We start from the raw sequence: 15,889 nt of genomic DNA, 5'->3' as shown, positions 1-15,889 counted from the left end.
ATCAAAACGAAATGTGTCCAAGGTCACACAGTTGCAGTGCTCAAAAGTCTTGTAATGGTTCAAAAAGGAGTTATACCAAGGAAAGAGACCAGTTAGAGGGTCAAGGCGGCCAGTCCAGAAGGTTAAGGAGTTATTATTACCTTGTTGCAATCTTTAGAAAGGGAGGCCTGGCGGACACGGTACCTTAAAGTGGTGAGAACACTCCAGCGGGGGCAGTTGTTCCTGGCAGCGGGTGCAAGTCGGTGCATCGTCCGGGGGAAGAGAGGATCTCGTCGTTGAGGAAGACAGGAGTCCGTTACACTGCCAGGGAAGAAACCAGGCGCAGAGTTTCTCAGGTACCAGGAGCAGTCCGGTGATTCGCGGTTCAGTGGTGAGTGGCTATCCGGCTGCTGGGGTGCTTGGCACGGGCAGTTCGACCACAAACCGGGCTGGGGTGCGAAGAAAGAAAGGTAAACTGGTTGTGCCCACCAGTCAGGGGAAGAAGCCTCTCCAGCCGGGAGATCTTCTCTGTCGTCGGGAAGTGGTGAGTCGGTGGTGGTAGAATCGAGTCTTGGCAAAAAATACCAACCGGAGAATTAATATGAATTAAATAAACCGGCGGTATGTTCGAGGCTATGAGAATTAAATAATTAAAGTTGGTGGCCTCGAACAATGGGAAAAATCCCATAGGAAAATATTTGCGGTCGAATATACAAAGTAGTTTCCACTACCACCAGCCAAAAATCTATCGGGGGGGACAGAGACGTGCCCCCTCGACTAACAGACCCCGGGGCAACCGAATTGCCCCGACCAGTACGTCCACAATATGATGGTTTGTAGTGGTTTCTGTTAATAATTTGGGACTAGTAAAGCCAGTCTGAATGACAAAAGTAGAACCATACAAGTATGGCCTAGACTTCTTCAGTGCCCACACAATAGCAAAGCATTCTCTTTCGATTGTTGCCCACCTTGTCTCAGGATCCTTCAGCTTTCGGCTGATGAAGCAAATGGGGTGCTCCCTACCTTTCCCATCCAGTTGACTGAGGACTGCACCTATTCCTACATTGGAAGCATCTGTTTGCACAATGAAAGTTTGGTGATAGTCAGGAGCTCTGAGTACTGGGGCTTGGCAAATAGCCTTTTTCAGGGTTTCAAAGGCCTGATTGCATTCCTCATTCCACCTAACCTTTTTAGGGAATTTTGGAGAGGAGATGACATTCAGTGGAGAAGCTATGGACCCATAGTTCTCAATGAAATTCCTGTAATACCCAGTGAGACCTAAGAAGGCTCTCACCTGGGTCTGAGTAGTAGGTGTTGTCCAATTTTGCACAGCTTCAATCTTACTGGACAAAGGCCTTATTTCTCCACCTCCTACCTCATGCCCAAGGTAGACCACTTTACTCTGTCCAATCTGGCATTTACTTGCCTTTATGGTCAGATTGGCCTTTCCAAGAGCCTGCAAAACATATCTCAGGTGGTCCACATGTTCCTCCCAGGAATTACTGAACACTGCTATGTCATCCAAGTATGCCACGCAGAAGTCCTCCATCCCATTCAGAACCTGGTTTACCATCCTTTGAAACGTGGCAGGTGCATTTTTCAATCCAAAAGGCATAACCTTAAACTGGTATAAGCCAACGGGGGTAGAAAATGCAGTTTTCTCCTTGGCATGATCTGTCAGGGCTATTTGCCAATAGCCTGACGTCAAGTCAAATGTGCTGAGATACTTGGCTTCACCAAGTCTATCCACCAACTCATCTGTCCTTGGCAAAGGGTGGGCATCAGTCTTAGTGACTGCATTAAGAGCTCTGTAATCCACACAGAATCTAAGTTCTTTAGATCCGGCCTTTGGTACTAACACAACTGGGCTAGACCATGGACTAGTAGAGGGCTCTATTACCTCGAGATCAAGCATCTTGTTGACCTCACCTTTGATGTGGGTTCTTACATTCTCTGACATTCGATATCCTCTGCTTTTGACTGACAGACAGTCACCAGTGAGTATGTCATGCTGTCCCCAAGGGGTCAAGCCTGGTGAAAGTTAGAACAGAGAGGCAAACTGATTTAACATAGATTTGCACTCTTCCTGTTGCTCAGGTGTCAGATTTGAAGAGAGATTTACTCCTTCAATTTTTTCGTCCAAATGTAAGCCTCTGAGATCAGGAAGAGCTTCACTCTCTTCTTCCTCTGATGATGCTAGAAGCAAAGCTCCTACATCAGGTCTGGAGACATACGCTTTTAGTCTGTTGGTGTGGAAGACTGTCGGAGCCTCCTTGGGGTTGCCCAAGTCCACCAGATAGTTGACCTCTCCAAGTTTACCCACAACTTTGAAGGGTACCATCCATTTGTCTTGCAAGGCCCTCTGCCTTGTTGGATTCATAACGAGAACTAGCTGGTCTTGAGTAAACTCAACCATGTTAGCCTTTTGGTCATGCCAGTGCTTGACCAATGCTTGTCCAGCTTTCAAGTTATCACTTGCTTCTGCCATCATTTCCTGCGGAGACCTCTCCTGTGGAGACCTATCACATAGTCAGTCACTCTGACTGGCTTGGGGGAAGGAGCACTCTCCAACCCCTCCTTGATCAGGGCCAATGGACCTCAGACCGGATGGCCATAGAGAAGTTCAAAGGGAGAATAATCTACTCCCTACTGAGTGACTTCTCTATAAGCAAAGAGAAGACATGGCAGTAGAAGGTCCCACTTTCTTTTAAGGGGGTCCTCTAAAACACCTATCATGCTCTTCATGGTTCTGTTGAACCTTTCAACCAGCCCATTTGTCTGAGGGTGGTATGCGGTTGAGAACTTGTAAGTAACTCTGCAGGTTTTCCCAGAACTTGTAAGTAACTCTGCAGGTTTATGTAGTGGGACATAAAATGTGACCCCCTGTCAGAGATTACTTCCTTAGGAAACCCAACCCTGGTAAAAATACCAAGGAGGGCCTTAGCCACAGCCGGAGCTGTAACAGTCCTCATAGGAATTGCCTCAGGGTACCTAGTAGCATGGTCTACTACAACAAGTATAAACCTGTTGCCTGAGGAAGTTGGAGGATCAAGGGGACCATCAATGTCAATCCTTACTCTCTCAAATGGGACTCCCACAACTGGGAGAGGCACTAAAGGTGCCACATTCTTGGAGCCAACCTTACCAGAAGTCTGGCAGGTGTGGCAGCTCCTGCAGTATTTATCTACTTCGGGCCCCATCTTTGGCCAATAGAAGAGAGGGAGAGCCTTTCCTTAGTCTTCTTGAAACTCAAGTGACCAGCCAAAGGAATCTCATGGGCTAACTGCAAAAACTGTGGTCTGTTCTCTTGGGGTACTACAAGTCGTTTGTTGTCCACAGGTGCAGACTCGGTCGGTTCACTGTAGAAGAAGCCATCTTATTAGGTTAGCCAGTGTAACCTATATTTCCCAGGCTCTTGCCCTTCAGCCTGAGCATCTGCCTGGTAGCGAAGACCTTCCAGAGTTGGACATTCTCTCTGTCCCTTACGGAAGTCAGCCCTGTTGGGTCCACCTTCTTCCAGTAAAGACTGCAGCTCAGGATGGTCAACAGGATCCAGATCTCCAATGAGTTCCTGGCCTTCCACTAGCTCTTCTTCAGAGTCTAGTTCAACAACACAGGGTTGTACCTCCCTCTCAGCCTCAGCTGGAGGGGGAGTTACTGGTGTAACTTTGGACAACCTAGGGGAAGTCCTTGTTGGCTGCACTTGAGTGCTGACTGCTGGTTTCTGGTTAGAAGTCTTTGGTTTCCCCTTTGCTTCTCGTTGCTTAGAGACAGCAGCTGACATCTCCAGTGGAGCAGGAGTGATCTCTTTCTTCATCATCTCCTTGGGAGTACCTCTCGTGGTTCTCTCCCTTGCAGGTCTGGTGAGCTCCTGTAACCTTTTACTAGGAGGTCTGGGGGTATGTGACACTACTCCAAGAGTTTTCAAGTCATTACCCAGCAGAACCCTTCCTGGCACCTCACTTTGTATGCTGACAGGTATCTTCAAAGTCATGTCATTACACTGGATGAGAACTGGTAATTGGGGAAGCATCTGCACAGGCCCTCCTGCTAACTTGGTGAGGCGTTTGGGTGCCTTAGCAACATCCTCAGCCTGAAAAAACGATTTGTCCACCACAGTTATGCTGGCCCCAGTGTCCCTAATGGCAGGAGTCTCCTGACCATTCACCTAGACACTGTCCTTATAATACTCTTTAGTATTATCTGGGATAGAATTATACACATCTAAGTTCTGTTGTTCCGACAGACCCAGAGACACTAAAGAAACACCAGCTGAGACTCCAATGGGTTCATCAGCCAGTAATAGAAAGTTTCCACTTGCCATTTGGACTTCCTCCTCTGGAGCGAAGGCTAAGGAGACAAGCTGGACTCCTGAAGGTTTACCCTTACATCTGGGATCTCCTTTCACATGGTCAGTAGAGCCACAAACCAAGCATTTACCAAATGCTTTCTGGAATGGTGGCTTGTCCTGACCTCCTCCTGGTTTGGCACCAGGAGGTACACTAGCCTGATTTGGTTTCCCTGGTGGCTTACCCTTTTGGTTCTGTTTGGGGCCCTCTTTGGAATTGGAATTATTAGAATTCTCTTTGGAGTCCTTCTTTGGCTGTCTTCCCTCATCCTTTTTCTGAGTAGCCCCAGAATCCTTGTGAGTGGCCCTATTGGCGACCCACAAGTCAGCAGCCTTAGCTAACTTCCTGGAATCTAATTCCTTTGAATCAGCCAAGTGCTGTCTGAGCTCAGGAGAGCAGGCATCATAAATTGACTCCAACATTACAAGATTCTTCATTCCTTCATAAGTGTTAACTCTGTAACCCTTAATCCATCCCTCTAAGTTTTTGAAACTTTCACTCACCCAGGTAGCCCAAGGGATACCATCATGCTTTTTGAGGGTCCTAAACCTCTTAAGGTACTGGGAAGGGGTCTTCCCAAATCTAGCTATCAAAGCTAGCTTCACACATTAATAATCCTTCTTATCCACCTCCCCCAACTCCATTACCACATCAGTTGCAACAGGGGGAAGCCTAGAGAACAACCAGGGAAGTAACTCATTCCCTTGTGACGTCCTGGAGCCCATGATTATACTCAAACATTTTCAACCAATCCAATACATCCAATCTAGGTTCATACAGACCCACTAATTCATTAGGCATCCAGGGTCTTTTGGGACTGGAACTCCTAGAAGAACCAGAGGAGAGAGAAGCATTTTCCACAGACAACTTTTTCATTTCTAATTCGTGATTAAGCTCTAGTTGTCCGAGTCTTAACTCAGCTTGCTTCTGCTCAGCCTGGGCATTCATTCTTCTGAACTCTAGCTCTTGGTTTCTTTCAGATTGAGCTAAAAAACGTTTGTACTCTAATTCAAGCTTTCAAGCTTCATTTTTTCAAGTTCAAAATAAGCAGGGTTACATGTGGGACCTGGTATAGGGCCAGTAGGTACAGTAGGTAAGGCAGACAGATGTTCAGAGTGGCTAACTTCATTAGGTTCACTTTCCTCTTCTGATTCATTCTCAAGACTTTGATTCAGATCAATACCATCACTGTTTTCTACATTTGCTGGGGGGTAGATTCCTCTGTACCACCCAGACTTTGGTTTTCTAACAATCTTTCTATAAGTTCCATTTTCTTGCCCTTCTCAGAGAGATTCTTATGTCTACACAATACTTAAGCAATCAGCAGTTTTGGCAGAAAATGATTCTAGGGTATAACTCTCCATAGCAGACATAGTTAGAAAATCTGCTTTTTTAGTGCTAAGCTCTGTGGTTAGTTGTCCTAAAGTGTTCAACAAGCACTCTAAAGTGTATACTCAATACAAATCCCACCGCTGTACATCAGTGTTAGGCAGAAACCTGTGCAGTTCCCTCTGGGACCACTGCAAAAGATCTAGGACAACAGGTGTTTGGCAGTAACCCACTTGGTAGCAGTCTGTACCACACAGATTCACTTGGTAGCTGTGGCTGAGCAGTCAGACTTCCCTCAAGAAGAGTTAGGCAGTATACAGAGTATTTACAATAGGTCAAGAGAACACAGTAGAACAAGTAAAGGGCTTGGTGTAAAAGAGATATAATTATTTTTTTTAAACCACATCTAGAAAAACACACATGCACTAATAGTAAGCAATTCAAAAACACGGTCACTAAAAGATATACACTCCCTTAAAAGAATATTAGACAAGTCTTAAGTAAAGCCCCACTTATTTTCAGACAGCGGTGAGCGCTTAACATAGATGGCACTCTAATAATTTGTTTTAAAAAGGGAGAGAAGAGCAGAGAATAAATTGAAACAGATCCCAACACTTTTTCACAAACACACAAGAGAGAAAGGCAAAGTAGCACCGTGAATTCAGAGTCAATAGGCTGGATCCGCTTTAAGAGGATCAAAACGAAATGTGTCCAAGGTCACACGGTTGCAGTGCACAAAAGTCTTGTAACGGTTCAAAAAGGAGTTGGACCAAGGAAAGGGACCAATTAGAGGGTCAAGGCGGCCAGCCCAGTCCAGAAGTTTAAGGCGTTATTATTACCTTGTTGCAATATTTAGAAAGGGAGGCCTGGCGGACACAGTACCTTAAAGTGGTGAGAACGCTCCAGTGGGGGCAGTTGTTCCTGGCAGCGGGTGCAAGTCGGTGCGTCGTCTGGGGGAAGAGAGGATCTCGTCGTGGAGGAAGACAGGAGTCCGTTGCACTGCCAGGGAAGAAACACGCCGCAGAGCTTCTCAGGTACAAGTAGCGGTCCGTTGATTTGCGGTCCAGTGGTAAGTGGGTATCCGGCTGCCGGGGTGCTTGGCATGGGCAATTTGACCACAAACCGGTCTGGGGTGCGAAGAGAAGAAGGTAAACTGGTTGTGCCCTCCAGTCAGGGGGAGAAGCCTCTCCAGCCGGGAGATCTTCTCTGTCGTCGGGAAGTGGTAAATCGGTTCCGCAGGGCTCCACTGGTGGTGTTGTCGTGGTAGGTCGGCTCAGCTTCTCCCTCGTCGGATTCTCAGGTCCTGTGGCGACTTATGAAGTTCCAGTCCCCAAAGCCCTGCTTTTATACAGAAAACCCCCATTCACTCAGCCTAGCTGTCACTCAAACATGCTAAGTGGTGGGCCGGCCGGCCCACCCCTTGGACCAATCACACAAAACAGTGCGACCTGAGTTACCAAGGTAACTCGGTCCAGGGTGCCTAAACCCCCTCCCACACCTCCTGTGGTACCCAGACAGAGTGGCACCACTTTCGGAGGCTTCTGTGGAGAAGCCCGCCAAAAAGTGGAACAAAGGGCTCGACTTGGGTTGGAGTCACAGAAGAGAACACAAACGCCATTTTAGAATCGAGTCTTGCCAAAAAATACCAACCGGAGAATTAATATTAAAAAATAAACCGGCGGTATGTTCGAGGCTATGAGAATTAAATAATTAAAGTTGGTAGCCTCGAACAATGGGAAAATCCCATAGGAAAATATTCGCGGTCGAATATAAAAAGTAGTTTCCACTGCCACCAGCAAAACTCGATCAGGGGGGACGGAGACGTGCCCACTCGACTAACAGACCCCGGGGCAATCGAATTGCCCCGACCAGTACGTCCACAATATGATGGTTTGTACTGGCTTCTGTTAATAATTTGGGACTAGTAAAGCCAATGGTGACTTTACATGCCCTGGGAGACAGTAGTCAGTCCCAGGGTATGGAGTCTATGGTGGGGTGTCACTATGACACCCCGGTGTTACTGCACGGAGGGTGCTGTGTAACACACATAGGAAAACCACATGAGACCCTATGGAGTAAAGAACCCCATAGCCCATAAAACACATTACCAATCAAAGGAATACCATTAATCATGTCCAAGAGTGGGAGAAAAAGAGTCTCACTCTTGGCAGGAGGAAAAAAACAAACTCCAGAAATCCAGCTAAGCTGCTGGGGGACTCACCAGGTTAGGTAATTCAGCCTAAAGAGAGAATTCTCCCTAACAGGTATAGGGGGAGGAAACCACATTTCCATGACTGAGGCATCAAGGCTGTGTGCTCTTATGTGATCAGCAATGTCTGCGACATGAAGGGACTGCCGAGTGCTTTACTGAGTCAGGCAGGTTTCCTATTTTGATGGTGAAGGCAGGGTGGTGACAATTGGGATGTGAATGAAGTTATGCAGTTTCAAAGGGTGTGGATGTTGGGTGCAGGGTGGTTGTTTATATGCATAGTTCGGGTGGGGATTGGAAGTGGTAAATGGTTTGTGATGCTTCTTGGGTTTGCTGCCAAACAGGAGAAGCCCAAGTTCTTGTCTGTCCTTCGCTTGGGGCGCCTGGGCTAGAAAGATGCACTTTGAGCTAATAGGCTGAAGAGAGGGGGAGACAGGTCGGGAAGGCACAAAAAGGAGGGAGAAACTGACGCGTTGATTGGCTTGTGGGTGGGGCAGTATCCCGTGACCATGCATCAGTTGCACCATCCATACAACAGAATAAGAGAAAAGTGCGGGTTAATTTGAAGAAGGAAGATGTTAGGACAGGCAAAACAAAGTAGGAAATGGAGGATGAAGCGCAGACGAGCAATAATTGATGTGTGGGTGGTGTCATGTGACCTTGCATTTCTTTTACTGGTGGAAAGCAGGTTAAGAAGGCATGGGAGCAAGCAGGACAGGTGAGAAGAGTGGAGAAAGGAGGGCGAAACAAAAACAACCAGTGATTACTTGGTGGGAGGGTCTGAAGCCGCATGTTTTTTGATCCACTGGCACCATCCAAAAAACTGCAAATATCTTCCAGTTAATCAGTCTATGCTTTGTTTGCGTATAGTTTGTTTGCGTATATTGGCCTGCTATATTAGTCCGATCTTAGATGATAGCCAGAAAGTCAAATTTGGTTGAGGAGTAAAGGGCGAGTGCAAGAATTAAGGACCATCCATTACAGAATGAATAAATGTTCACTGTCTCTTGGGACTCACACCACACACAGTTATAAAGCAGAAGGTAGCATTTTCGTTCTAAATTTAGATTATTCAATTAATTGCTGCTTTTTAATTCATGTTGAAATTAATATTGTGTTTTCTTTGAAATTAGAAATAAGAAGAAAAAGATTCCATTGATGAACGGAGAAGAAGTGGACATGGATCTGTCTGCAATGGAGTAAGTGTGTTAGTCATAACTTTATGAAGTATTTTTTAAGAGTAACTTTAAAACACAAATCGTTTGAGGAAATGTTGGGGTTCATTATGTAATTCTGTATAAAGGATGGTCTCTTTTTCCCACAAAGAAACCGCTAGCCTGTCAGATTTGCTTTGTGTGCCTGCTGAAATCCACTACCAGAAAATGGCAGATTATATGTGCAACAGGGACGAAGATAGAGCTGCTTTGTTTGCACTTAGGGGAAGTACAATCAACCCTTTTAGGAGTAGCTACACTGCAACAGAAACTCTCAAACAGAAATTTGTAAAACTAGAAAGACTATCGAAAAAAGAAATCAATAAGTACTGGGAACATGCATCTTTAGCAAATTATTTAGAAAATGGTATTATTGCCATGGGATTGAGAGTTCTGATTTTCCCTAATTTTGATAATGATGAGGATGCTGATCTGGCAGAGAATTGGGAGAAGAATTTGAATCGGAGTTCTAAGGTAATGTTAGAATTATTGATAACACATGCTACAAGAGAACACAAGAGGGTTATAGTACAAATTAATAAAATCAAAGAAGAAATGAAGGCTATGCCAAATGCAGAAACTACTAAGGAAAAGAATTATGAGAAAATGAACAAAATCTTACGAGAATATACAGGATGATATCAAATTAAGGAAATTTAGAACATTTTTCAGAGACTATAGACAGTAACGGGTTTATACTTTTCAACCTAAATATAACACCGCGATCTAAACCTAGCTCTTCCAGTACTACACCTGCTAGCTCAGATCCTGACTCAGAGGAAGAACTTAGAGAGAGTAATGACGGAACCAAAGAAGGTACAGAACCTGCACATAGTGGAGGGCAAAGTTTTTTTAGAATAGATACGCAGACACAAGAAGGAAAATATAAGATTTACAAATTTTAAACAAGTCACATTCGCAACACCACCAACAAGATATATACCAATACCAGGTTCCACACAAGGGGCAGGAGAGGGGGGAAACGGAAGCAGGAGTGGAAGCTCCGACGAGGATCAGGGTCGTCCTGGAATTTTGACCAGGTCGAGCAGCAAGAAACGTCAGGCAACACAGTGAAATGTGATTTAGTTATCAATTTTTCAGACAAATGCCTCTCTCATGCTGAAATTGCAGTGCTGAATAAAGGTTTTTCGTTTGCACCGAGTGTCAGGACAGACTTTGTAAACTTTCAGATAGACATTTTTAAATTTCTAAGGAAATTGAAATTAAAGAAATGTTTCGCAACTCGGGTACAAATATTTCAGCCTATGACCGCCCTTAATCCACTGAGTTTGTATACTATTTCTGACATTCGTAATATTACTACTTTGACCAGTTTAGCCCAAGAAACTACTGTAGATTCTGAATCCATCTGCCAATCACTGGGTGTCAATACCAGACACCTTGATTTAAAAGAACTGAAGGGGAGTGTACATGGGCCTTGAGAACAACCGGTGGTCGAAACACGTGTCGGCTGTGTTTTTCTCTAGAAGAATTAAAAACATTCATATTGAAGGAACACTTGGAGTGACTTTATGAATAATGATGTTGGACTTGTAAAAATGTAAAACTTAGATCAAGTGTATGGTGTGAGCGCAAGATATCCTCCCAAACTACAATCTTTTCTGTTTACTTTCTAAAAGCTCTGTAGGAAGCTTGCGGGAAGATTATTACTTGCTGCCTACCTTTCTTTTAGGTTTTAAGAGTGGTAAATAGCGCACGCAATCCAATAGCGATCCCACAAAGAAACCGCTAGCTGGTCCCTTTTTCTGCTGTGAAAAGGTGCTACAGCTTGCAATCTTCATATCAGTGATGGCAATGCATGTAGTGCTGTCATTAAGAAATATTTTTAAAAACCTACAAAACAAGGTATGTTGCAAACCTGGTCTGTTGCAGAGAGTCATTTTCAATTGCTTTACCTGCCACTGTTTTGTAACTATTAGCATGCAATGGGGGTGACGATCAAAGTGATGTGGTGAAGCATAGGGCATAGTCACCCCGCTCCAATGAGAAAATGCTGTGCATATTCAAAAAAGTGAGTATGTGCTTTAATCATTCATGTGTGCTGCATTAGTAAAGGGATAACATTGTGCAACTTATTCTTCAGCATTTAGGAGTTAGAGCATGGCAGGCTGCAATATATTTACTAATGGGTTTCAAAGCCACAGCTTGTATTGCCCTGTTAGCCAGATTCCAGAAAGATGCAAGGAACATTGAGTGATTGATCACAATGTGTACAAATGCCTAACAAGTTTTATATATGTGTAACACATACGGACCAGTTATTGGAAATTGTAGGTGCACATTCATACTTAAATATAAATGGAGTTTTTTTTAAATGTTAAGAATACATTCCACCAACGTAATGAATGCAGGAACCTTCTCGAAAGCCCTAAAAACATCCTACACCAAATCCATTCTCAAAAAACGGACGCTTGACCCACTTCTTCCCCAAAACTACCAACCTATTTCCAATACGCGTTTCATCGCCAATCTGATCGCGCATCTTACAAACAGCTTGGCCAATTCGCTGAATCCAACAACCTCCTAGACCCAGCACAATCAGGTTCCAGACCATTAAGGGAAATAGAAGCCTCTTTAGTCTCCATCTGGGATGACCTAAAAAGAAAAGCCCACGCAGACGGCTGTGTGGTTCCCCTCCTTCTCGATCTGTCTGCAGCTTTCGATACCATAGATCACACCATTCTATTAGACAGACTACAAACACTAGGAATCAAAAACACAGCCCTGTTGTGGATCTCTTCTTTCATCTCCAACTGGTCGCAAATCATGCACCTCGACCAATTCACATCCAATCTGCAAAGGTGTCCCTCAAGGAGCATCCCGTCACTGCTAATCTTCAATTTCTACATACAACCCATTCCCGCAATCGTCCGTTCGTACAACCTCACATGCTACAACTACGCAGATGATACCCAGATCCTCCTCAAAATCCCAAACTCAGAAGGATCCGGCACCCTGGACCTATAATCGTGTCTCTCTGATATAGATCACTGGATGACGACCAGCCACCTCATCCTCAACCCTGGTAAAACCGAAATCCTACTCTGCAGGAAAACATTCCCTCATTCCCCAACCTATTCCTTTGCCCGAATCTCTAGGACAAGCACCAGCACCCTCAAACGTGGTTAAAAACCTTGGATGTGGTGGATGTGAATTCTACTCAGATCTATCACTCACCAAACACACCACCAATGTATCCAAAACCTGTTTCCTTCATTTACAAATTCCCTAGATCTAGGAGGCCCCGCATCCCAACTACGGAAACTCCAAAGAATCCAAAACGCGGCAGCACGCCTCCTCATCAACCTTCCCGCCAGAGAACACATCAGCCCTACCCTGAGAGTCCTCCACTGGCTCCCTATTGCTCGACGCACCACCTTTTAAAGCCATGTGTATCAGCCATCACGCAATCCACAACACAGGCTCTGAATACCTGTGTGACAAAAGTGTCCCTTGCCAACCGTCCAGGAACCTCAGATCGCGCAATGCATTTCGCCTAGTGATCCCACCGCACAGCTCCATAAGACTCGGTGGCTCCACCTTCTCCGTCCAAGCACCAATCATCTGGAATTCTATTCCCCTACACAATCGCAACATCGAAAACCCCCCGAAATTCAGGAAGGCCCTCAAAACCTGCCTTTTTCCAGCACTCTCCTAAGCCACTACGCCCCATGAATACTCCACTAATAATCTCCTCTGCTTCCGATCATAACACAGGGGCCGGCAGCTCTCGCAGCGGTTTTCACCTGACACACCACCACTCTCAGCTCAACAGCATGGCCTGCCGTCTAGAATCTCCAGGTAAGCCAGCAGCTTTCGTTGTGGCTTTCCTGATCCACCAGCATCACACCCACAACATCAATCCAACCCTAGAAGCACCCGATCTAAGCCAGCAGCCTTGCTGTGGCTACACTCGCATCACACTCACCACAAATCCCCACCCACTGGTCCACATGAGAGACCACGAACTATGAGCTAAGGACCGCGACTAGCACACGCACTTTAACTAACCATTGCCACTGTTAACTCGCAACGCTCACCCTGGAAACCACCACTAGCAACCCCCCTCCAAACCCATATTCCCCAACCTAGTTCCAACAAGCCCCCAATGACTGTTACATTACGGATACTTATTACACAATAGGCTGCAACCTACGACTTTTCATGCCTTGGCCCCCCCTATGCGAATTGAGAGGTAGCCCCCCGCCCCTGTTTGTTCGTCTTATATTGAGACCGCGAAACGGGGGCCATTTCCCGACCATAGAGGATTCGCGATCTAGGCTTGGCCTCCCCAGGCTCATTTTAACACGCAACGTAGTGCAAGGGGAGACCTGAGACTCCCTAATCAAGGACTCTCTGCCTAGCCCTCTGCTCAAATTGCACTGTTAATGCAGGCTCTACCCTGGCATAGCCTTGTACCCAAATGCATTGTCGGGTGTAGACCTCTTCTCCCACTATACAGGACTCTCAAATCTAACTATGCGTGGCCTTGTTCTCAAATTGCACTGTTGGTGTAGACTTCTCTCCCACTATACAGGGCCCATGATTCTACCATACATATATCTCACTCCACTAGTGTGGACATAAGCCGCAGGCTTGGCCAAGCACCCTTGCATGATAGAATACGCCTACGGCTAATCACATCCGGCCTAGTGCACACATAGCCGTCCAGACGGAGACTCCTGATGTACCTCAACACCTCTATTCACTAGCATGCATTGACCACCACCCGAAAGGAAACTGGTATAGCTGACCCACATAAACTCTTTCAACGATAGCAATCTATCTCCAACCCTCAACAGCATCCACCCATGTGTCTGATTTCTCACGGGCTGCTTAGTCGAGCCTTGCCAGCCACCGAAGTCCTAGAACGGCAACATGCACACATGCATCCCCTAAACTGTCCCCTAGAATTCTCCAACGACATTGACTACGGTCACCAAGGGCATTCAACCAAGGAAAAAGCGCATTGAGGCCACACAAGTGGGGAAAGAGCGCTATATAAATAACAAAATACAATACAATACGTTTATAAACCAGGGCCAAAACAATGTAATCATTAAGGGTCACATTTCAGTCACATGATACTTTTGCAAAGTGGATCGGCCTAGTTTCAAGTAGGGGTGAGATAATTTCTTTGAAATTGTTTGCACCATGAAAATTCTGCCAGAATTTGTGGAAAATGTTCCCACTTCAGCAAATTGCACCATGGTAAAATATATTTGTTAAGACTATTTGGTAGTCCTTTTGCAACCAAAATTACTGTAATTATTGAGTGAAGCGTACATTTTTCAATAGTAGTCCACCTCGGTTCAGGTGTATGGAATCCCTTTTTTCCATGGAAAGGGCAAAGTGAAATTGCCCAATTTTACTTTGTCCCAGTAAATGTACCCACTCCTGCAATCAAGTTGATGGCATGATCTGGTCCCTATGAGCATTACGCGAGCATACTACGAACTGGGATGTTTTCCTTGTTCTCTCTACGAGATTATATACCTAGGTGCCTAGGCCTCAGTGGTATGCTCCGAAACACTTCTACGGAATCATTTATAAACAAGTAACGGAACGACATAAAAATAGTAGTTGTGCCCACCCTCTTTTCTCCACTATGTTCTGGTCTCTTCCCTGATGCTATGGATACCCCAGTGTGTCGAGGGGTGGGGATTTTAGACTGAGTACAAGAGTCCCTTTGGCAAAAGCCTTTACTTTCACCAATAAGTGTTTGGAGATTTTAATGCATAAAAAATATTACACCCTCGCCAAGCAACATTTGCCCCTCTTGTCCCAGAATTAAGCATGAACATTACAAACAATTACTTGGGAATGTTTCTGTGAGGGTGAAAGTCTTCAACTTGGACACTGGCCAGCAGCCATTTTGATTTTTAGATTTCCCTGCCCAGTCACTCAACTCTTTTCATGAGCAGTCCTGATCAGAGTTTCTATCAGGGAGAGAGCCACGTGTGATGTGCACCTCAAGTTTGAGGTGCACAACACTTCTCAGGGTCATGGTACACCAAGTAACCTGTTTTCATCCTGTGTGAACATTTTCACAAATGTGGTGGGAAGTGTCCTGGTAGTTAGTGTCAGGCTTTTCAATTGTAGTCTGGGTACAGGCTCTATGCCTGGGTGATTTTATGAGAACCCTATTTAAATATAGTAAAGATTAGTGCAGTCCGATCTGGTGTTCCCGTTGTTGGACAATGCAAAATATATAGTGACATGGGCAAGAATGCCACCCTACATGGATGAAAGGAATGAGACAGATCAGGTCTTTCATGGCATTTTTCATTTGCTGGGTCAGCTCTGAACCTTCCTAGAGGAGATTAGCGTGAAAGGGCATGTGCTGCTTTTGCTGGGAAAGCACCCCCCAAACCAAAGCCCAGGAACAGATCCACATTTTGAATGTGGCAGTCTCCAATGATTGAGTGGCTTTTTGAATGGATACATCCCTATATCTGGAGGCTAGTTTTCTCCCTTAGCACCACGTCTCCCCTAAAAAGAGAGGGCCTCCACCTTTACTTTGTTCAATGATGGGATGAGATCCTGAAGCACAAAGAATTACAGACTATGTTGGAGGTCTGCCAGATTTGCACTGTCAAGAGCAATCCTGATGGTATCCCTAGGGGAGCCACCCCCTTTGAGGCCAGGGAGATGATTCTGCACAGCCAAACCCTCCATAGTGGTTTGGGAAAGCAGGGCCTCACTGGGGGTGACTATCCTTCAAGGGACGAGGACTCAGTGGGGGATCTCCCTATACCTAAAGTATTATTTGCCTACTTTGGAGTAAG

The 15,889-nt window shown here is 45.4% G+C and overlaps 1 protein-coding gene across 2 annotated transcripts in view; it reads left to right on the top strand.

Moving 5' to 3' along the window:
• TAF2 (TATA-box binding protein associated factor 2) overlaps positions 1 to 15,889 on the top strand; it is a 2,148,555-nt gene that overhangs the window by 818,165 nt on the left and 1,314,501 nt on the right. For both annotated transcript variants that reach the window (XM_069621552.1, XM_069621551.1), the window contains exon 15: positions 9,000 to 9,065. In XM_069621552.1, the coding sequence (XP_069477653.1) occupies positions 9,000 to 9,065 (66 nt within the window). The remainder of the gene's footprint in view (positions 1 to 8,999; positions 9,066 to 15,889) is intronic.

The sequence above is a fragment of the Ambystoma mexicanum genome, chromosome 5q, assembly GCF_040938575.1.
Source record: "Ambystoma mexicanum isolate Mex_15411 chromosome 5q, UKY_AmexF1_1, whole genome shotgun sequence".
Lineage (NCBI taxonomy): Eukaryota > Metazoa > Chordata > Amphibia > Caudata > Ambystomatidae > Ambystoma > Ambystoma mexicanum.
This window is presented reverse-complemented; position numbering and strand designations above follow the sequence as displayed.